The 23,656-nt window shown below is 34.4% G+C and overlaps 1 protein-coding gene across 1 annotated transcript; it reads left to right on the top strand.

The window, feature by feature from the left end:
- Positions 1 to 15,605: 15,605 nt before the first annotated feature.
- Positions 15,606 to 19,283, top strand: LOC149775399 (uncharacterized). Its single transcript, XM_089944216.1, has 5 exons — positions 15,606 to 15,728; positions 16,321 to 16,434; positions 16,700 to 16,792; positions 17,224 to 17,328; positions 19,182 to 19,283. Exons 1-5 carry the CDS (start codon positions 15,692 to 15,694, stop codon positions 19,184 to 19,186), a joined length of 354 nt encoding a protein of 117 aa, XP_089800342.1. The 5' UTR covers positions 15,606 to 15,691; the 3' UTR covers positions 19,187 to 19,283.
- The last annotated feature ends 4,373 nt before the right edge of the window (positions 19,284 to 23,656 follow it).

The following is a 23,656-nucleotide window of genomic DNA, read 5'->3' as shown; positions in this document are numbered from 1 at the left end:
ACCTAATTTCGCTGTATCAATCCACTCAATAAATATGTAACGCAAATTAAACTTTCCTTATTTCCGTGCGAAAATAGTGATTCATTTACCTAAATAAACAATTTCGCATTATAAGAATCTAATTGTCTAACGGCATTTGTCGCAGAATGAACATACAATTTGGAATCTTCATTTTTGTCGATCTGTTATTACTCGCATTGTCACAGAATGGGGAAGAAAAATCCATGTGAAATTGATAGATTTTCATGGTGAGACTGACAGTACTTTGATGTAGCAGTACGATGCAAACGGATAAATAACTTTTATGTCTCCCCAAAAAGGTATAAAAATTCTGGCGATGTTCTGTTGTGTATTATTATCCATCTATAATGTTACCTGTATAATGACACTTGGGAGTAGATATACCTGAGTAACAGAGGAAAATAAGAATATTTGACGTAAGTGGCACAAAGATTCAGAATTGTTTGATATGGATCATGAAACGTGGACAAATTATTTAATTTTCGGGGTTAGTTTCGTCGTGATAGTTTTTGAAAAAGTATCTGGCCTCCAAAAAGCGTCAGAATAATTATTTTGCTTTGTTTTGTCGAACGAAACACTTTATTCGATCAACGAATCGCTCAACATAAAATCTGTCATCGGTAAAGTGCACAGCAACTACGAGATCTCTGGCATGTAATAACATTAATTTTGCCAGATGGTGAACCGTATTTTGATCTATACGCAATTTATATCCAAATGACTATGCAAACGAGTTCCTGTAGAGCATACGAGCTGAAACATCACCTTCTAGTGGATCCTTTTTTTCCTTTCGGTCTGGAGAAAGATAACATTTTGGGACAGGAGAGCGTGTATTTTCTCTCTCGGAAAAATTATGTGCTCTGTTGATTTGGAGAAAGTAGACACAGTTATAAATTATATGATTTAATCTCCAGTGTGAACATTTTACTGGCGAATTTTAATTTAGAAAGCATATATCGTTCAATTTTTAATGATAAACCTAAGGGTTGCAAATCTTTTTGATTTAAATTTTGTTTTGATGGTGCTCATTTCAGCTAAACTTTACTTTATGTAAATTTAATTATATCAGGAAAGTTAATTTTTTTTATAACAGGTAAAAATGACACGATCTTGTCGTATATTTGGAACACTTTCTTCAATGGCGATATGTACAGATAGAGCTTGATCATATTTTGCTTATGCATGTTGGTCGTTAAGTTCGTCAACTTGGTCAAAGACCCCACACCTAGTTTAGGAAGGCTGAGAATTCAAACATGTGATTGATCCGAATTTTGGATATAAGTAAAGATAGATAGTGACAGTCAACATACAACTTGAATAAGAAGGAAAACATTACAGATGTCCATAATGAAGTTTTCTCTGATTTTCTTCTACCGACATAGATAGTTTACCATTTGAAAATAAATTCACCTTGGACTGTGTTACGTTTTTAGGCTCTTACAAAACGTAACAGAAAAGAGTGAAAACAACAAGCTTTGTAAAAAAATTAACACATAATTTATTTCCCTAGAAAAATAAGGTAAAAATGAGATAAAGATCTTAGTATTACGAATCAAATCCAAAATTAATCCAAGATTTAAAAATAGAAGTCCTATTATTAAAGGTCCTAAATGAAACTGAGTTCGAATCCCAATGAAATTCAAAATGGAAGATGAATACGTCTGTTGTAACCCGTGAAGTGCTGCAGTGTCAACAGTCTCTTGTTGAATCACAGAAAATAATATTCCAGTTTTTGAAATCTGTATAAATTTCGATAAATGTCCTTGTCCAACAATTAATTTATAGCACTAATATTTCCAGGGAGAACAATTACTTGAAATCCAAATAATTTGAAGAAAATAAAATAGTTAGCCCAAACTGGACACAACATAAAACACCATGACTTCTCAAGTGTTAAGGCATGAATGACTATTCTTTCTTAACATATTAGTAATAAGTCTAACTACAATGCAAAACAGATGCCCGGATGAGGGTCTCATGGTCATCTTTCTAGAACAAAATAGGAGCTTTTTACTTCTTTTTTGGGCACCAGACAGATGCCCCCCTCCCCCATTTCCAAAAAATAAAAGTATTTTATGTTTGTGTGTTTCCCCCTCAGATGTGTTGTATGTTTTATTTAAAACAAAATTTTATATCAAAAATGTAGTTTTTAGAATTTTTGATGGGGTATTTCTGTTTCCTTAGTGTTATCTAACGGGTTGTTCGTCCGAGCCTGGTTTCCCTTACCTTGCTCGAAGTTCCTTCCCTTGAAATTTTTTGACCTTTGCTATAGGTCGCCTAGGTCTCAGTGTTTGCTATATGTAGTGGTGCTATATTGTGTGTATGCTATATTTTCTGTATGTTTGAGACAGCAAGTATAAATCAAATATCTTTCCCAGTTGTATTTCTTCCTAATTTGGATTTAAGATCCGTTATGACATATTATATTTTATTTTTTAATTTGTTTTATGGTTTTCGAATTTTGACGATGGAACGGTGTACTATTTAGATTTGTTATTAAAAAATTCCTATTGTATTATTCGAGTGATAATATGTGTCGTTCCTCGTAATAGTTTTTAAAGATGTTGATAGGTAGGTTACGCTCGATCCAAGGTCCACACTTCTTTTATTCTCTATGTGTTTCTCCTGGGTCGAGTTAGGCCTCCTTTATTTAGTTTATCTGATTATTCTTTATTGAAAGATCCAAAACTGTTTAATGAGACCACATTTTTGTATAGTGGTCAACCATACAGTGCGGGAGCTGTATGGCTTTTAAGATATAGAAAAAGTTAGTAGAGTTTTAAACTAAGTGTTGTACAGTATGTGTTTGTGTCTCTTTTGTCTGTTTATCTTCTACATGGGGTGTTTTCAAAGACTCTTTCATGGGCCTGTCCACTTAGCATAGCGCCGTGTGACTTACCCCCATGATGTCATCGCCTTTTACTTCCCCCACATAGTTTCCCTGTATCCATTATTATGTGTCTTTAGAATTTTCTTTCAGCAAAGAAATAAAAAGTAAATAAAACTAATTTTTTTTAAAATAACAATATTTGATATATAATTTGACATTTTCTTTGAAATATGGCTGTTGTGGGGTGAGAGGATGGGGTATGGGTATGGCATCGGCTCGTATTTGCGCTACTCGACCCTTCGGTCTGTAATACCGATTTCTCCCTCCATCTCTCTCCCCCAGTTCCAACATTAGTTGATTTATATCAGCCTGACGGTAAGTATCTGTTCGTCGTAAGAAATACTGAGTTCTTACTGTGGTTAATATTCTTATTTGTACCACATATCTTATTTAAAAATCTTTATCACCTGTCCACAGGATATAATCTTAGTTACTATATAGTCTATAATTTTAGAACGATTTTGTTTTCGTAGTCTACATCTATGAATAAAATGTTATTTTTGTTATACTTATATTTTTTTGTGTGCATATTTCCATTATTAACTTTGACCTATTATGTTTAGTTTTATCACACTGGGCAATCGTATGTAGTTTGGTGAAGTTCGCTGTTTTACATAAAGGGCATTTCGGCACTATCCTGATCATACGACGTTTGATTGCTTTTTCGCCTGTTAGCCAGGCGTTGTGCAGGTATTTAAAAATTATACTTTGTGTTTTGACAGATCTTATTTTTTCCCAGTTTTTCCAATTTTTTGTCCAATTTACCTCTCCCCCCCCCCCCCCCAGTTGTCCTGCTCTACTCTACATTTTATATTTTTGGTTACCTCCTCCCTAATCCAAGCGTGACTTTTACTTATTTCTATTTTCCATAAATCTGTTTTGTCCCTATATTTTAAAATTAGTTCTCTTATTTGTTTAAATTTGCGTGGTACTTGGAATTTTTTAAAATTAATTTGTTATTTTTGAATATCTCTGGTCGGTTTCTCAAGGTGAAACCGAACCAGTAGATGTACAGTGCTTCCCACGCTGTAGCCGTGTCTGATTGTAATTTTTTTAATCTATTGATTATGTTAGTTAATTTTAGTAGTAGGGGGCTCGACAACCCCAAGCCCCCTCTACTTTTGGCCCTATATAATGTCTCTTTTTTTACATAATGCATTTTATTCTAGTCATGGTTACTTTCACTGAAATGTCCTGAGGTGACTCTTGGTTTTTACCTGCAGTGTGCAGTCAACATGCCGATTTTGATTGCCTTTTTGACTATCACTTCACTAACACATGCTGGTATGGCGGGTGCATGTGTCTGGACATAAAATGGGCGTAAGATATTTACTTAATTATATTTTCTTAAATGATGGCTTACTAGATAACACACACACACACACACACAAATATATATATATATATATATATATATATATATATATATATATATATATATATATATATATATATATATATATGTATGTATGTATGTATGTATGTATGTATGTATGTACGCTGAATCAATGATATACCACAAGATGTATATATTTTTCATTAAAAGGAAACCAGGCTTGCCCGAGGTATACAACGAGTGGTATATCATTGATACAGCGTACATAATATACATATGTTTTATTTATATCACGTACAAATACACATATTTGCACTTTGAATGGAGGTACGATATGCTTCTGGTAACAGTATTGACCGAGAGAATGAATTCCGCACATCCGTGCGAGTGTGTCCGATACAAAATGTAGTTCTACGATATTTCGTCTTGTTCACAATCACATATGCAAATTGATAAGTTGAATGTTTTCTTTTTGAGTTTCTATTTTTATTTACATTTATTAAATCAATATAAGACACACTCATGATTTAAACATGAAATATGTTGTTTTTTTATAGAAAGTAGTGCACTACAAACATGGTTGCCTTCTTGTACCCTGAACCTGAATTGTCAGGCTTTCACGTTCTAGCGTACGGAAATTAGTGTGAATAGAAACTAAGTGAAATGACGAACCAGCAAGAGGTAATACAAATCTTTTGATATATTGAAAGTTCATCTAAGTTATTATTCTGCTTTAATTAAACATTTTTAAAGACTATTCAATTCTCTCTCTCTATCTCTCTCTGTCTCTCTCTCTCTCTCTCTCTCTCTCTCTCTCACCCCTTTGGACGGCTTGACTAACATTACTATCATTCATAGGTCCAGGGACATCGTCGTATGACAAAAGCGAAAATCCCCAACGCTCGTATTTTCATGGATTTTCGCCCGTTTCTAGGTACGATAATCCAGAGAGAGAGATGGGGGGGGGGGGCGACCATTTGGACATTTTTATATTTAATAATTAATAATCGATTTTTAGAACATTATAATAGGTTTAAGAACCAACAACAAAGGATTAAAACACAATACAGTATGTGTGCCTCCTAACCGACAAATTTGACATATAGGCCTAGTGTCACTGGCTATTGTAACTATGTATCATTACTATTATGAACACTGTAAATGTATCCCAAAGAAAGCGTAAATATACCGTTACGACGAACCAGATTACTGTAGGTTACTTGGCACAAGTTCAGGATGCTAGTTTTCGTCCAGCGCAATGTTTTTCTCTCTCACTCCAGATTTGTGTTTATTTTGTCATTTACACACGAGAAGGGAAAGGAAAAAAGAAAGGATTCCGATGTTATTGTGTACCTTTTTAATATCATTTAAAAAACAGGGACTATTAATACTTTTTATTGTTATTTTCTTATGTCATTTATATATATATATATATATATATATATATATATATATATATATATATATATATATATATATAACACGGACGGACATGGGTTGATTCTACGTCCTGAAGTATACTCTACATGGATAATAACAAAATTATATAAATTATTCTTCATGAATTATCTCAGAAAAATAATACTACTTATCCACGTTTCTAATGACCTCTAATTTAAACTGTTGGTTCAGTATCATTGGCTGTGACGCTGGCGAGTCGAATACACATTATCCATATGACTTTTTTAAAACTAGATAAGTTTGGTTTGCGTGGTTAAACTATTTCATGGCACTCAGAGTGAAGGGATGATGATTGGTTATATAGGCCGACATCTTACAGTTCCTCTCCTTGGCTTCAGTTCCGGTTTCGATCGAGGTTATAATAGTCTTTCCTCGCAGCCATGAAGTTCAAAAGTTGTCATAAAAGATCGGATTGCCATACTGTTACTTGCCTGTCCAGCACTACCCACCACATCATTGATAATCTATGTGAATGTAAACATGGTGACTATAGCTTTGCATCAGTCACGACTCTTAGATAATTCAAGATTCACTCCTTCCATTTCATTTGTGCAACATATAGCAACAATAAAATAAGTCCCAAAGTTACAGAAGGACAGAGAGGGTGGACAGACGAACAAACAAACTGAGGGAAGCCGATACTTATGGACAAAATCAGACCTTTACCTCGTTTTAGGCTATGCTAAACATTGATTATGCTCGAGTTAAATACAGCTTTCTTGTCTGTAGTACGCAGTAATTCTGCCGTCTATTTGCTCTTGAGTAGATGTTTTGTTATCTCTTAGGATCTTGCTCGTAGGGTCCGTATGATGAACCTTTTGTGCACCTCAGACATAACCGTATTTGATTATTTGTAAACTAGGAAAGGAAAGGTCCTTTGAATTTTTTCAGTCTCTTTACAGGAGAATATATTGTTGTGTTTCTTTTCTTTTACATAGTGGAGGAATCTTTGCATATGACCTTTATGAGACCGTTTATTTTCAAGACTTGTTTCATAAACCGAATCCATTTGGAACCATTTTTGACTTAATTTCGCTTCTTTTTCAGTGTAAGAATGAACGGATGACAATGGAAACATGCTTCGTTCAAAATACGAATGTGTTAGTGTTGTGTAAAAAGAGAGACTAACGACATTTTTTAAAATAAAATTAGTATCCTTATTTTGCCTTTATAATCATTTCATCTTAAGTCGTTGGCTGACATACCTTACGCATATTCGCTTCGCAAACGGTCATCGTTGCACATATCAATATTATGTCTGTCCATAATTAAGCCCTTTACATTAGCGTCAAAAAGAGCTACATGCTTGTATTTGCGGTTCTTACATACATGTATGGATGCGTCAGTTTTCTGTTTTCATTTCTGAATCATTTACCCATCCATTTTCCTACTTCATATAATTCGTATAATGAAGGATATGAGAATTAAGTTATACAAGGCCAACTTGGAGGCAGCAGTGGGATAGACTCTTGATATGGAAAAAATAAGGACATTCCATGGCAGTCTCAGCGACTATCGTTTACGCCACTATTCAGTACTCGTCTGCCGGTAAAAAGAAGATCAATCAGAGAAGAAGAATAAACAAGTGTATGGAAAAATTTGGAATATAAATATGGAGAAATCATGAAATTTTGGAAAATGAATTTTACTTGTATGATTGTGGGTACGTTGGCTTTGTTTGGAAAATCAAACTTAATTTTGTATGTTCGGAGATATTTGAAGATTTTGGAAAACTTTTGGTCATTATCGTATTTTTGTTTGATCCAGCAACTCGTCCATGATTCGGAAATCTCATAAGACGTTTTATGTAGCGTAGTTACATATTAAATGCTTTAGGATTGTTGAAACACACTTCATTCAATGATAACTATCGTGTGTTGTAGGCGTTTGTCCTGCTAAATTTGGAAAAAAGAAGAAAAACGCGATTCAAACCATGTCATGTTTGCCACTTGGAAAGACCCAGTGATTTGGTCTGACGTCAAGTGACGGCGAGCGTACGTTTAGGATAAACTATAATCATATCAACTTATTTGTTAAAAGTGTATGTTGTCGGTCGACATATAAATCTTTCTATGGTAAGTAGTGTACACATGCTCTTATTTATTGTTCATGTAATGCATGCAGTAATTCGGACCCGAATTATTTCAGAAGACAAACAGTAGTATATTTCTTCGAAAATCAAGTCCATAATTGTGAATTGATTCAATACGATGGTAATGTGATTAAATTTAATTTTTCATTTGAGTTGATCTTCCAAAGTACGGTTTATTAAACTAGTCGTTGTGTTCAAGCCGTATTCAGAACATTTGTTAACAAAGAATGCCCCATGCAAACAAAATAGCTACTCGAAAAACTAAGTATACCGGTAAATGGGTATTATTTTATAATCGACCTGCTTCAGGAATTGTAACCTATTATAAATATATTTAATTCACAGTAAAACGTTCTGAAAAGATCCATGTATGCAATTCGCTTTTGAAATAATATAGGGAAAGAGAAAGAGAGAGATAATGTTTAATATGGTCATGTTATGGCGTAACTTCTACGTTTGGAACAGGTGTAGCGATGAAGTTTTAAGGTTTCAGGAAAATGAGAGCATCCAAATGTATACCAAGATACATGTAACGTTTGTGCCCTATCTTTTATTTTCAAAACCTTTAGAGCACGATACTAAAATTGGTGGTGAAAGATGTTGACATTCTAAAACTCTGATCAGAATGAAGTTTGTTAAATTTTCAGAACCTTCCCGTGCCATGATATAATAATGACTTTGGGTGCATCCCCAGTGTCGTTTATGGTTTTAGGATTTTTAACTCGATCGTAAATTTCATACCCAAATGTTCAAGAATTAAGAACCCTTGTCACACGCAATCTCTTATTCACATAACTATAGAGGCTTTATTACCCTTTGTCTGCCTTGGTCAAAAATTCGCTTGTGAGTATTCGTTATTTGTGTTTCATTATGATAGCTGTCGAATCAAGGTTTGTCACATGGCGTTGTGAATAGATGAAGCATGAATCTTGGAAGGAAATGTGTTTATGTATAGTTAACAAGAAAGAATGAAAGTCCTTTTTGAACTAATTGTTTTGTTTGTATCTACATCTGTACGGAAATGTGCACTGTATAATATGTATATGTGTAAATTCGAACTTGCATATGTCTATCTGTCTGTCTGTACGTACGTACGAACACACGCACGCACGCACGCACGTAAGTACGTATGTACGTATGCATGTATGTATGCATGTACACACGTATGTGTGTAGAAAGTCAGGATACTATTTCTCCTGTTGTGATAACTCATTTGTATGTTTACAAATTATTCATTTGTTTCGCTTCCAGAAAAAGTGTTTGCTTTAAGGATAATGAAACTTGCATGCTGTGTTCTTTTAAACGTGTATAAGATAATCGCACAGAGCTACGTTATGATACCAGCTTATTATTCTCGAGCTTAGCATTTAGTGACTTGTCTTAAATCGGACTTCGACATATACTCTTCATGTATGGCATAAGGAGTTGAGTATGTAATCAAGTTGCAGCCTCGTTTCATATACCTGTAATTAAATCCCATGTAAGTTTTCAACATCATTTGAAAATATTCGATCAAATCAGTTTGTTTTGGTGTTTTTTGTGTTGTTGTTGCAAATGCTGTACTATATTTATCAAAATTTGTATAACGCTATTGATTTCTCCTTTTACCTATCCAACATGTTCTTACGTTTAACAAAATCCCACACTTCCAACATTTTAGCCACATAACAACCATAAGTTACGTGGATAATTCCTATTTCGTTTGAAATACGGCGCCATATACTTGTCTACTACCCAAGTGTACATCAAAATATAATGAATCTGTGACTCATGCTTTCAAATTGAAAAACCCGTCTATTTTCTTGGAAATTTGTTATATTCATTTGCTGTAAATAGAAATTTACGTAAGTAGATGGAGGGTTATGATGAATATACAAGCAGTAGCCAACAAGCTTCGAACTGTACGTGTTATTCTGTGTCTCGCTCGCTGCAGATGCTGCCAAAGATAATCGGTGGTCTCAACTAGGAATCTCTTTTACCTGAACGGGTATGCGAATATCTCATTTAATGAATTGGATTATTGTCAACGGCTGTGTACCCGGAAACATGTTGGCAATTATAGATGATCAATGAACGTTGTATTTTGCTTTGCTTAGTTAACTGAGATAAATTACCGCGTACTGATCCAACTGTATACTCTTCATACCCATATATGTCGTCCATGAATCAAATAACCTTGTTCAACAGCTCGAGCAATACATATTAAACTTGTAAATCTTCTTCGAAATGCACAGATGCAGTTTTATGAATGGTCCGAATATGTTCCAGTAAGATTTGGAGTGGACTAAATTTTGATTAAAGTTTGTTGGTTGTTGGGCTGGTTGGTTTATCATGGCACTTTGAACATACTGTTAGCTATATTAAACCCCTAGGCTTCTATTGGATTACGAGTTTTATGCTGTACCAGATGAGTTACATATAAATATTTGCATTTTGAGCGAAATATCCATCAAACTTACAGATCATTTTCAAAGATAGCAAGCAATATAGGTGAATCAAATTAAGAGACAATAGAACTGGTATCTTTCAAAAACCATTAAGTTCAGAGAGTTTGAGCGTGAAAGTGCTTACCAAAATATGCGGGGATGGGGGTGGTTTCTTCATCATTAACGGCACTTTGAGCATTTAAGCAAATTATTTGTTATAAAATACCTTGCAATATGAGCTAAATACCTTTACCAATTACAATGTATCTAACTCGCAATCATTGGATTACGATCTTCAGCCCCTTTGTGTAGGCACGAAGATATAAATCCAGGATGTTCGCAGTGAAGTAGGTGTTATAGGCGAGCACATGTTGTATCTCCTCCATCTATTATAATATGACGTCAAACAGCATCATGTTATATACTGAATAAATTATTGTCGTTGAGTACAATGTCCTCACTATATAATAACATTTTCCAAAGAAGAGATCTATAATAAAGTTTTGTACATAACATGATGCCATATACTGTTGGCATATGTCAGTAGCAGACCTGGACTTTACAAATATTAGTTTTCGTTCCAGCCGAAACCAACAAAGGACATAGGTTCAACATAGCAAAGCAAAAATCGTAAAGATCATCTCTAGGATCAATCAGCCTATTACAGTGAACAACAATCCAATGCAAAAGGTTGGAGGATTGACCTATTTTGGCAGCAAGGTTTCAACAGATGGGGAGCTTTTAGAGGGAGGTGTTTGCGATGCTTAATTCTATCAGGATTGAACAAATCTAAGCATGGCGAGCAAGCTAAGAATTTTCAAAGATAACTACTTCGGTGTGTTATTGTATAGCTGTAAGTGTGAACTTTCCTGGAGAATTGTTTGGGCTCGAATCCCACTGGGCTGATTGATATCTGTCATTCACTATTCACAAAGTACCATGAGATCTAAAATGGAATTTGCCAACAGGAAATGAATTGTTCAGTTCTAGATTTGTTTTTTGAAGGTATGTATTTACAGTTGATGTGAAAGATTATTATTTATCATTAGAACGATAACAATGCAAATTTTCATCCTACATTTTCTTTTCACTCGTGCGACTGCACATTTGAAATGGAACATTAAAAATAATTCCCTTCATATATAAAGACCATGTTTATTTCCCATCAATTAGGGACCAATTCCTAATGTTTTGGTTATTACTATGCAAGTCTCACAACTGAGTCATATCCTTAAAACATTTTAATATATTTTGACACTGTTTTTACAGGTGTGTTAAATTGTCATCGACGAAAGCACATGAATACATTGGGCGAGATCAACTGGCAATCCTTTCATCAACTCGGCTCATTTGTTTGCATAATAATTGACTTATGAACTAAAAATTGTCTTGAAAAACGTATTGTTTTTTAATGGTATATGCTTCTCTTTCTATTTTCGTCAGATATCCTTTTCATTATTAATATGTATTATTGTTATTTCTTGGTTTGGATCTATTTTTATACTAAGGCTTGGATAATCAGATTAGAGTAAACATTATGAATAGTGGAATAACTTTGGTATATTTATCAATTACATTACAGTTTAGATGTTCGGGACTTTGCATTGTCCAGTTAGGTGAGTATGATTTCTTACTTTGTAGTTACCATGGGAAACAGCTTCCTCTCGTACAATTTTGTTAATAACGTCTTGTATTTTATTAGTAACCGCTGTATCACCTGCATCAAAAACCGGGTCATTATCTGCGTATCTACACGAGGTGGGCGTCGGCGAGACATTGTTATTTTCTTAGCTAGTTTGGTCATTAATCTCCTTTTTACAGGTACGACATATGTTTGTGGAATTATAACAATTTTATCCTACTTCTTCTAAGCTGACTTGAGTTGTTTTGAAGGCAAAATCTCCATGGGTTCCTACTTCTTATGAGCCGATTTAAAGAAAGGTCCTGATTGAATGTGCATTGTCCAAAAAATAGAATATTGTCAGTAAAGTGTAACCATATATATATATATATATATATATATATATATATATATATATATATATATATATATATATATACACACAAATGAAAATTTAAATTCATTTACTACTGTTCTTTCGCTTCATAAATTAATATTATTATTTGATTGTGGATACAGGCAAACAATTTGAACTTCCCCTGAGAATTGGTCGCGCTGAAATCCCACTTGGGCCGATTGATATCAGACATTCACGAAATACCACAAGATCTGAAATGGAAGTTGTCAACTGGAAATCATTCTAGTGCAATTCTAGTTGTTTTAGAAGGAATGTATTTACAGTTGATGCGAAAGATTACAATTTGTCATTTGAATGATAACAATAAACTTTTCATTCTGCATGTTACTTGTGACTGTGCGTCTGCATATTTGCAGAGGAAAAGTAAAATTCTTGTCATTAATATACACATACCATATTTATTTCTCATCAATTAGGGACCAATTCCTAATGGCATGAGTATTGCTATGCAAGTCTCACAACAAAGTCATATATTTTTCATATTTTTTCAATGCTTGTATAGGTGAATGTTAATGTCTTGGAAAGCAATGGATGACTTGGACTAGATCAACTGGCAATCTTCTCATCAACTGGTTATGCTCTCATCAACTGGCAATCCTCTCATCAACTGAACTCATTTTTGGTTCTCAATGACTAGCTTTCGGTTGACGTTTTTATAAATATTTCCGCTAGGATGACGATTGTTTTATACCACCAAGTTTGTTTAATGTGCATGTGCGTCTAATATTTGCGTTGGGAACGTGTCTCGCTCAGTTGGTATTGTCGTCATTGTTCCCAGCATTCTTTGTTACTAGGAGCGGGATGGTTGCGTTCCCGATTCCAACACCAGTAGTATCGAAATATGGTTGTCGCTGTTAAGTATATTTGTGTAAGCATGACGTTCTTCAAGGGTGCTGATGGTATAAATAAGACACAGTGAAGTCGCTCGACTGTTCCTCTCTGAATATAATTTTGGATCAGAATCAAAATTTCAAATTTCATTGTTTAGAAAGTAGACCACTAATGGTAAATTTAGATCAGGCAGCTTAACTCCTGATGTTGTTAATTTCATGATTTAGTTGATTGCAATTACGAAACTTTGCTCCCAATATTTTCATTTGTCTAGATTATGGGTTTGTTCACAGTTTAAGTCACAAAGGATTTCGGACTTACATAAAACAATTGTAAGAAATAATACTGCTAGATATAATTAAATGAAGCAATACCCGCCATTGTTGTTTTTTAAACAATTAACCATCTGGTTTGACAAGGTTTCCTTTGATTTATCCTTGTAGCCAATTTTCTATTCCCAGATATGTACTTGAATCAGAATTTTTTATTAGTGGTTTTAGTGATTCATTACACCTTTCAAATTGATTTCATATCAACGCATGGATGAATATTTGTCTTCAATAATAGGTTTCATTTTCTGTCATAGCCGCGTGAGAGTGACGCCAGTACCTTTGTCAAGGTTTAGTGCTGATCTATGTCTCCTTCTGATGTGTCAGAATAAGTTATTGTGTTGTGACTTTATTATCATTTAAAATTGTAGAAAGTTGGCATAATGATTGACTTATAAATGGACAATTCTCTTGAAAACATAGTTCTTTTATGGTTTCATTATTTGTTTTTATTTTCGTTATTTCAATCAAACCTAAAATGCTAAACAAGCGAAATATAGTTGTCATCATTATTTTGTATTATTGTTATTTCTTGGTTATCTTACTTATATTTACTGGATTTATAGTTTAGTTCTGACTGTCTTTTTAAAAATAATTTTGACGTAAACAACTTTATAGAGACGTTGTATCTAACGCTGACCTTGATTCAGACCTCAGCGACAGTTGTAGTAAACAACTTCTGTTATTTTTTTAATAAATTTTCCCAGAGTAAAAATTATTGATTTCAGTTAGAGCCATACTGACGTGACAAAGAACATGTGTTTATTGTTACAAACGTTTGGTTTTCCCAGGAGGATGAACTCTTGACTTCCATCCGGGAATCTGTTTTGCGTTGTAGTTAGACTTATGTTTTGAGAAAGAATAGTCATTAGTGCCTTAACAATTGAGACGTCCAGGTGTTTTATGTAGTGTCCAGTTTAGGCTAAGTTTTTATTTTCTTCAAACTATTTAGATTTCAAGTAATTGTCTTCCCTGGAAATACTAGTGCTCTAAATTATTTCTTTGACAATGACATTTATAGAAATTTATAAAGAACTCGTCTTCCATTCTGAATTTCATCGGGGTTCGAACACAGTTTCATTTAGGAGATTTTAATAATTAGGACTTCTATTTTTTAAATTTTATTGGTTATTTTTGGATTTGATTCGTAAAACCGTAAGGTCTTTTTCTCATTTTTACCTTCTTTTTCTAGGGAAATAAAGGATTTGTTAAATTGTACAAAGCTTGTTGTCTTCACTCTTTTCTTGTTACTTCTTGTACGAGCCTAAAGACGTATTATAACTTTCATCAAAAGCTTAAAAAGGTTTCAGAACAAATTTGAAATCGTGCACAGATGAGACTTTGTTGCAAGCCGAAATTAAATGACAAAACATATACGGTTGCTGTTACCGTATACAAGAGACCGCATTAAGGTCACATAATTTACGTTTGTAAGCAGACATAAACGAAAACCAGAACAAAGTAATTATATGTAAATTCGCAACCATTACAATCTTCTCTTTTAAATTGTTACGCTCTGGAGTTAGCGCTTTCTTCTTTCCACAACAAAACCATCCCACGAAATTAGATTCTATGAAACCGCTTTCTTTCGCTATGATATACGTGATTCATTTGTCAAAAAACACAATTTCGCATTAAAAGATGCTAATTTTCAAAATGGCATTTTCCTAAAATTATCTTTTTCCTATCCGTCAGAATAAATATACCATTTTAGGGCGGGAGCGGGTGTGTTTTCTCTGCTCTAAAAAATTATATATTATATTGATTTTGAGAAAGTAGATTCAGCTATAAATTATGTTTATTCGTCTCTCTTATGACAATTCGATTTGCCAATTTTTATTTGGAAAACAAATTTCGTTCTAATTTGAATGAGGAAAATGTCGCAGAGGATAAAGATATGGATTGCAAATCGCTTTGATTTCAATTTTGTTTTAATGGTGCCCATTTCAGCTAAGCATTTTTTTAAATGTAGATTTACTTATATCTGGAATGTTTATATTTCTCATAGTAGGAAATTATTAATACGAGTTGGTCTTACACTGGTCACCCTTTCTTAAATGTCAATTCGTGAATATAGAGCTTGACGATATGTTGCGCATGCACGTTGGTTATGAAGTTCGTCAGGATAGTCAAATGTCACACACCGAGATTAGGAAGTGTGAGAATTCACACATGTGATTGTTCTCAGTTTTGTACATAAGTAAAGATAGATTATGACAGTCAACATGGAACTTGAATAAGAAGGAAAACATCACAGACGAATATAATGAAGTCTACTCTGGTTTTCTTGTGTGTTTTCACAGGTATGCATTTATCACATTTATTTCAACATATATAGTTTACGATTTGAAAATAACATCAATTTGCACTGAGATCATCCTATCACAATAATTATTTTGTTTACATCCCCGAAGAAAGCTTTCGTTCAATAGATGACAGGCACAGATGTATTTCATGCCTTCGTAAATTAATCCTCTGCTATTAGTTTTCATCAAAGCTTGTGCATCAAGATTTATATACTTAGGAGCATGTACATTCTCATGAATGTGAAATTCCTCTTCGGCATTCAACCTATCGATATCACAGTAAGTAAATATCTTCACTAAAACTTTGCAAGGAATCGAGTGGCGGACAATCGTACAAAACCACATCATCTGAAAGTTGTACGGTGACGATAGTGACCAAGCAGACTGTCATAATGCAGAGTGTAGATAAGTTCATATTGTCAAGGGCGATTATGTAACGTACTTTGGTGGAATGTGAAACTAATGTTCTCGGTTAAACCGTATTTAGTTATCGTTTAAACATTTTGCACCAATCAAAGTGAAACAATATTGATATATTACATGTTTCGAAAGTTTGCAGTTCCTGTACCATATATATTTGCCTTTACAGGGGTGGCACTGGGCCAACTTCATCATTGCACTAAGTCCGAAGATTGCACTCATTTTCATTGCCCAAGTTTCTTCATCAGTGTCTGCAAGGATAATATATGCTCTTGTCAAGGTGGTGAGTATAGCTTTTAGTCATCTATGGCCATTTAATAACATAATGTCCACTACTTCTACACAGCATGTAACAACCACAAAATAAGCTTTTAAGTTTGAACCGGACAGATGGATAGGACGACCGACAAAGAAACTGAACGATTCATGTTTTTATGCACACAATGAAACATGTACAGTGTACGATTGTTGAATACGGTTATCATAACATTTGAGCCATGGTCACGTTAATTGCAATGTCCTAATGTATCTCATATTTTGTCCTGCAGAACAATGCAGTTCAGGTTGTCCTTGCCCACTTGACATTCCATTAACTGCCGAATGTTGGTATGGCGGTTGCGTTTGTCGGGACTCCAACGGACGTAAGATATTTACCTAATTCTTTTCTCTTAAATAGTACCTTACTGGATACCACACACGCATTCAATATATATATATATATATATATATATATATATATATATATATATATATATATATATATATATATATATATATATATATATATATATATATATCGGAAGGATATACTACTATCTATGTACGTTGCTGATGACATCTAATTGAAAAGGTTGGGTCAGTATTATCCACAGTGTCCGTTAAGATGGCCGAGCCGAGTATACGTTATACATATGACTGTTTTAAAACTAGATAAGTTTGGTTTGTGTGGATAAAATATTTTATAACACTTTAAGTGAAGAATGATGTTAGGTTATAGAGGTCGACATTTTACAGTTAGACTCGTTGCTTCAGTCCCGGTTTTGATGGAGATTACAACATTCTTTCCTTACAGTCATATCATTCAAAAATTGTCATCAAAGATCTGATTGCCATACTGTAAGATGCCCGCCCGGTACTACCAGCCACTGCATTAATAATCAATGCGAATGTAAACATGGTGAGTATAGCTTTGCATCAGTAGGACGCTTGGGTAGTAAAGAGATTCACTCCTTCCATTTAACGTGAAGCAAATGATAAAATAAATCCTAAAGTTTTAGAGGGATAGAGAGTGTAGAACAAACATACTGATGGAAGCAAGTACTTACTAAGTCAGACCTTTTCACTGTCTTAATAAATTATATAATAAATTTTGAATTATGCTCGCGTTAAATACAGAATTAATTGTTGTAACGCAAACGGACAATAATTGCATGGCACTGCATCACACCGGAAACAACATAATAAAGTCCAGTGTCGTACTTTCTTTTCTGCGGAACACAATAACTCTGAAATGCATTTGCCCTTGACTAGATTCTTTTAATGTCGTTGGACTTTATTATGTTGTTTCCGTATGAAGAACCTTCCATGCACCTCAGACATTACCGTGTTTGATTATTCGCAAACTAGGAAAGGAAAGGTCGTTTGAATGCTTTCAGTCTATTTACAGGAGAATATATTGTTGGGTTTCTTTCATCTAACAGTGGAGGTATCTTTACATATACTCTTTCAGAGACCGTATATGTTCAAGAGTTGTTTCATAAACTGAATATATTTGGCCTTCTTTTTATTCATCTGGTGTGATGCAGTGGCATGCAATTATTGTCCGTTTGCGTTACAACAATTAATTCTGTAGTTCAAACGCCTCCTTATCGTTTTGTATTGCTTCAGAGAGAGTCTATTTTCATTCTGCCATAAGCTACATTGTCTTCCCAAGCGAGCGAATGATAGCGGTATTGTTGCCACAGGGAGGTTTATCCCTTGGGCATAAATCATTCTTGGCAAGATTAGCTGAAAAGAAACGCCGGAAAGATTTTGATATAAATGGATCAGCGTGTGACAGCTATTTGCGCAGCGACAACCGTATACAATTTGTTTAAAATGTCTTTTGCATTTTATTGCAAATGACATTCAATAGACCTATTTGGGATAGCTTTTGCCAGAAAAGGGTAATTGGGATCACCGTAAGGAATCTTTAAATATAAACATTGAAAAAGATATGTTGTACACAAAATATGCATGACGTACGTAGGGAAATATTTAATGCTTTGCGAACAAGCTTTGAGGCAGTTTCTAACAAATTGTCATGGAATGGAAAATTGTGTAGATTCTTTTCAACATTAATGCCCAAATGATAACGTTTGCAAAAAATATTCAAGCTCGCTGACGACATAAAAATTCAAGCATTACCTCATAAACGTCTAGGGATTCTTTTGATTTTCGCCTGAAATGGGTAGTAGGAAATGTATTTTGAGAGTTACTTCTGAAGACATCCAAAATACATATTCTTCCAAATTCTCATTTATACGCATGCCTAAGTGTGTTTTTGATTCGCTATTTCACTCTTGGATCTGCAGAAGGGTAAAAGTTGAATTGCTTTTAATTTATTTTTTTTTGTCACGGTTTCGGAGAGGTTGAGTATTGGACCCATGCACTTAACGTCCTGCTACCTTTTACTCTAAACTTCAAACTAATCCTTCCGGTCGTTTTTAAATCCCAGAACAAATAGCCTAAACTGCAGACAAAACTGTTTGACCTAAAACTATTTGATGTCATAAATTAGGTTTTCTCTGCTCTATTTTGTAATGCGAATTAAAAGTATACATTATTGGGTATCATTGAGAAGCTATGTTTGTCCACTTTTATTGAATCTTGCATGTTGTTGACCTCATTATTTGACGTTGGATACGTAAAAGTAAATACGAGGTTAATGAGTTAACTACATGACTGATCATAAACTAAACTTACTGTTAGAAAACACCGTGATGACAGTCAATTCATTCTGTCATTGCTTTATTTTTCCTTCTTTTTCAGTGTAAAATTGGAACGATGACAATGGAAACGTGCTTCGTTCTAATACGTACGTGTCGTGTAAACAAGGGACAAAAGACATTGTCAGTAAAATTAGTATCCTAATAGTACCCTTATAATCATTTCATATTAGAAACGTAAGTGAGAAAATATGCTATTTAATCCAACGCGTTTCGACCCTCGCAAAAATAAAAAGGACAACAACCCCACAAGAAAACCCGGATTTCCAAGTAAATGTAAATTAGTGATGTATTCCTTTTCTGAACACGGCATACTATTTTAATGGTTGAACATACATTTTGTTTAACATCTGTTGTTTTCTACCTATGACACCGGGTAATAAAATATATTAAATTATGTAACGACCGGACTAGTTGGACCTGGCAGATATCTTACGTTAAACTCGTTTGAAAGTTGTAAACTACAGCATTAAATATTTTTAATTTATGCAAAGAAACCTTGTAAATGAACCTTTATGTTGAGACTCACACTCTTTTTATTATTTTGGAAGCCTATCAAATTAATTTGAATTATGTCCAGTGTATTTTACCTGTTTCTCAAAGCTTAAACAGTATATTATGCGCTGCGAGAGAGCAGTGATTGTATATGTGTTTGCTTCTGTTTTGTTTAAGTTTTGGATAATGAAGTAATTAAGTAATTAAGTAATTATTAGGAAATATAAGCAAAGTTGGAGGTCTACAATTATTATTACGACAGTGCTAGTGATTGATTCACATTAGTATCTTGCTACACCTTATGCATATTCGCTTGTCAAACGGTCATCGATACACATGATATTGTGTCAGACCATAATTATGTCCGTTACATTAGAGTTTCTTTATGCGTGTCTAATAGAGATACGTGTTGGATTTTGCGGTTCTTGCTTAAATGTATTTCTGTTATCAACTGTTACAAGTCATTTCTAACTCATTTACCCATCCATTTTCCTACTTCATGTAATCGTAGTCTTCCTTCATATAATTGGTAACATAAAGTAGATATAGGTTATACAAGGCCGACACGGAGACAGCAGTGGGAGAGTCACATGGGGTAGTTAGGATAAGGACATTCCATGGCAGCCTCAGCATGCTATTGTTTACACTACTCTTCAGTCCTGGTCTGCCGGCAAAAAGAAGATAAATCAAAGAAGAAAAATACACCTTTAAGCGTACAAGTATATGGACAAATTAGGAAATGTATGGTATTTGCCTCTATTTGTATGGAGATATCTTGAAAATTTGCAGAATGAATCGTACCTGCATTTGTGTGGGTACGTTCGCTCACTTCGAGAATTCTAACTTACTTTTGTCTATTTGGAGATATGTGAAGATTTCGCAAACCTTTTGGCCTTAAGTGGTTTTGCAATCGGTCATTATTGTATTTTTGTTTGATCTAGCAACTCGTCCATGAATCGGAAATCGCATGAGCCCTGTTTGGATCATAAAGCAGTCCTCTGTCCCGTAGTAGTTCTTTTGAAACACTAGTGTGTATATTCTACCATCTTCTTTTAATGATGGCGGTCGTATATCATAGGCATTTGTTCTTCTAAATTTAGTTTAATGAAAGAAAGGTAAAACGCGATTGAAACCGTGTCACGTTAGTGACTTGGTGAGACTCAGTGACGTTGTATGACTTCCAAGAAAGGTTGAGCGTACTTTTCGGATAAACTCTAATCATATCAACCTATTTTGTAAAAGTCTATCTTGTCGGACGATATATAAATCTTTTTTGATAGGTATATCTTGTACAAAATACTCTTGTTATTATTCATAAAATGCATTCGGAAATTAGGACTAGAATTATTGCAGAAGACAAACAGTATTACTTTCTTGCAAAAACTAAGTCTAGCATGAAAAATTGACTAAATTTTGATGGTGATGAGATTTTCATTTGAGGTTATCAGTGAATGTATGCGTTATTAAACTTGCCGTTCTGTTCAGATCGTTTTCAAGAAATTTGTTAATAAAGAATGCCCCATGCAAACTAAAAACTTACTCGAAAAATTTAAAAAGTACCGGTATATAATTGACCTTCATGAAGAATTGTAACATAAATAAATATATTTAATTCACGTTAAAACATTTAAACACTGATCAAGGTATGCACATCGCTAGCGTAGCAATGCAGAACGAGAGAATGTTTATTATGGCGCATGCTGTAGCATAGCTTCTACTTTTTGTTTCAGGAAAATTAGAGCCTCCAAATATCTATCCATATATATATGTTACTTTTATTGCCTGATCTTTAATTTTCGAAACCTTTAGATCACGATACACAATTAGCATTTATTCGCCAAGGATTAAAAGTGGTATTTGTAAATACTGTAGATCCTGTACTGTAATTCTTGTCACACTTGTCATACGGTGAGTAAATCCAATTAGAAGATACAGAAGGTTCATCTGCAACCTGTTACTTCATTTGACCAACCATTTAGAAGAATAACGGTAGACTGTATCGGTCCCTTACCTAAGACCAAGTCAAGCAACCAATACGTGTTGACTATAATATGTGCGTCTACAAAATTCCCAGACACTATTACTTTGTAGAATATTACATTAATACCATTTCGATAAAGTTAGTTTTACTCAATTTGGCTTTCCCACATCTGTCTAATCTGATCATGGGCCAAATTTGTTGTATGGAATGTTCCAGCAAGGTACGCATAGATCAGGCATTCAGCAATTGAAGTCAACATTGAAATTATGGTATGACATAACTAAATGGAGAGAAATTGTCAGTGTGGTGATAGAGTTCTGTCTCTTTTGCTCATTCTTCGCAATCTTCTTCGGAATTGGTTGTCTAATCTATATAAATTTGAGAAGCAGATGAGTGAGTTAAATTACAATATTATTACTGGGGATGGAGTGGGAATATATCTTACCCGCATCCGTTGGATTACGATCTTTCGACCTTTTTGTCCAGGCTGACTGATATTAATCAAGGCTGTTCGCAGTGGAGAACACGATATAGGCGATCACATGCGGTATGTCTTCCATCGAGCATATTATGACGTCAAACAGCTTAATCTTATATACTGAAGAAATCATTGTCTTTCGTGGAAGAAAATGGTCTAGTCGAATACAATCTCCTTTCATTCGTCTCGAGCATTATAGTCCACGAGATAACACTAGATGCTCACATTTTCCAATGGAAAAAGCAATAATAGATTTTGTACATCACATGACGTCATATAATGTGGGAACATGGCAATAAAAGACCTGGAATTTGTAAATATTAGTTTTCATTCCATCCAACTCCAGGGCATACAGCAAAACAAAGAGGCTCTCGCAGAAAACTCAAGCAACATTGGTCTCGTCAACATATCAGGACAACACCCGTAAAGATCAAACGCCTGTTTTAATCAGCCTATTACAATGAACAAGAACCCACTGCAACAGGATGAAAAATTCAACTATTATTGCATCAAGGAATCATATGCAAATCTGTGACACGGAGGTGAACAAACGAATCAGCAACGCAAACCAGGTTTATCGGGAGGTGAACTAATCTAAGCATGGGGTCCAAGCTAAGGATGTTAAAAGATAACTACCTCGTGGTGTCATTGTATGGTTCTAAGTGCACGAGACAACAACTTCCATTGAAAATATGCTTTAAACATTCCAAAGCGGTGCTCACGCAGATTCAAACAATATTTTGAGCCAGCAACATCTGAAATGAAGACCTCCGAAGAATAGCTGAAGATTAAACCATTTTATCTCAGATGAGATCGAGATAATGGGGCACGTGTGCACAATGCCATCCACTTCATTAACCATGGTAACCTTCGATGTAATCAACATAGAAACATAAAAAGAGGCTGGTAAAAGGAGACCTGGCGTCGGAAAACAGATAAAGATGTTAACAAAATAGTGGCATTACATGGGAGCTGGGATCAAGAGCAGCGTGTGAATTGCAGCAGTCATGCTCCCTTGATGTCGTCTCAAGCACCATCTGGCGCGGAGAGCACTGATGCTGCTATTGATGATGATAGTGTTGTTTAGATTAGCACAACTCCCTCTCCTTTGCCTCAGGCATTATATTTTACGAGAAAACTCTATATAATCACATTTCCTAATGGAGAAGACAATAATAGCTTTTGTATATTGCATTACGTTCTAAAATGGGTGCATTCCCATAGTGCCCGCTGGAGCGGCTTCTTGCGTATAACGTCCTATACTTCAGTTGATGTGGGAGATTACTATTTTACATTGGAATGATAACTATGCAAGATTTCATCCTACATGTGATTTGTGATTGTGCGACAGCACATTTACAACGGAAAATTAACAATATTTTCTTTAATATGCATATACCATATTTATTTCTCATCAATCAAGGACCAATTCCCAAAGGTTTGGCTATTACTATGCAAGTCTCATAACTGAATAATACTTCAATCACTAATATTTGTTTCCCAATGCTTATACAGGTGTATTATGATGTCTTCGATAAAAGCATGTGGATGCTTTGGACGAGAT

This window comes from Sinohyriopsis cumingii, chromosome 19, assembly GCF_028554795.1.
Source record: "Sinohyriopsis cumingii isolate HCF-2022 chromosome 19, ASM2855479v2, whole genome shotgun sequence".
Classification (NCBI taxonomy): Eukaryota; Metazoa; Mollusca; class Bivalvia; order Unionida; family Unionidae; genus Sinohyriopsis; species Sinohyriopsis cumingii.
Note: the sequence above shows the minus strand (reverse complement) of the source record. Positions and strands in the feature narration are given on the sequence as shown.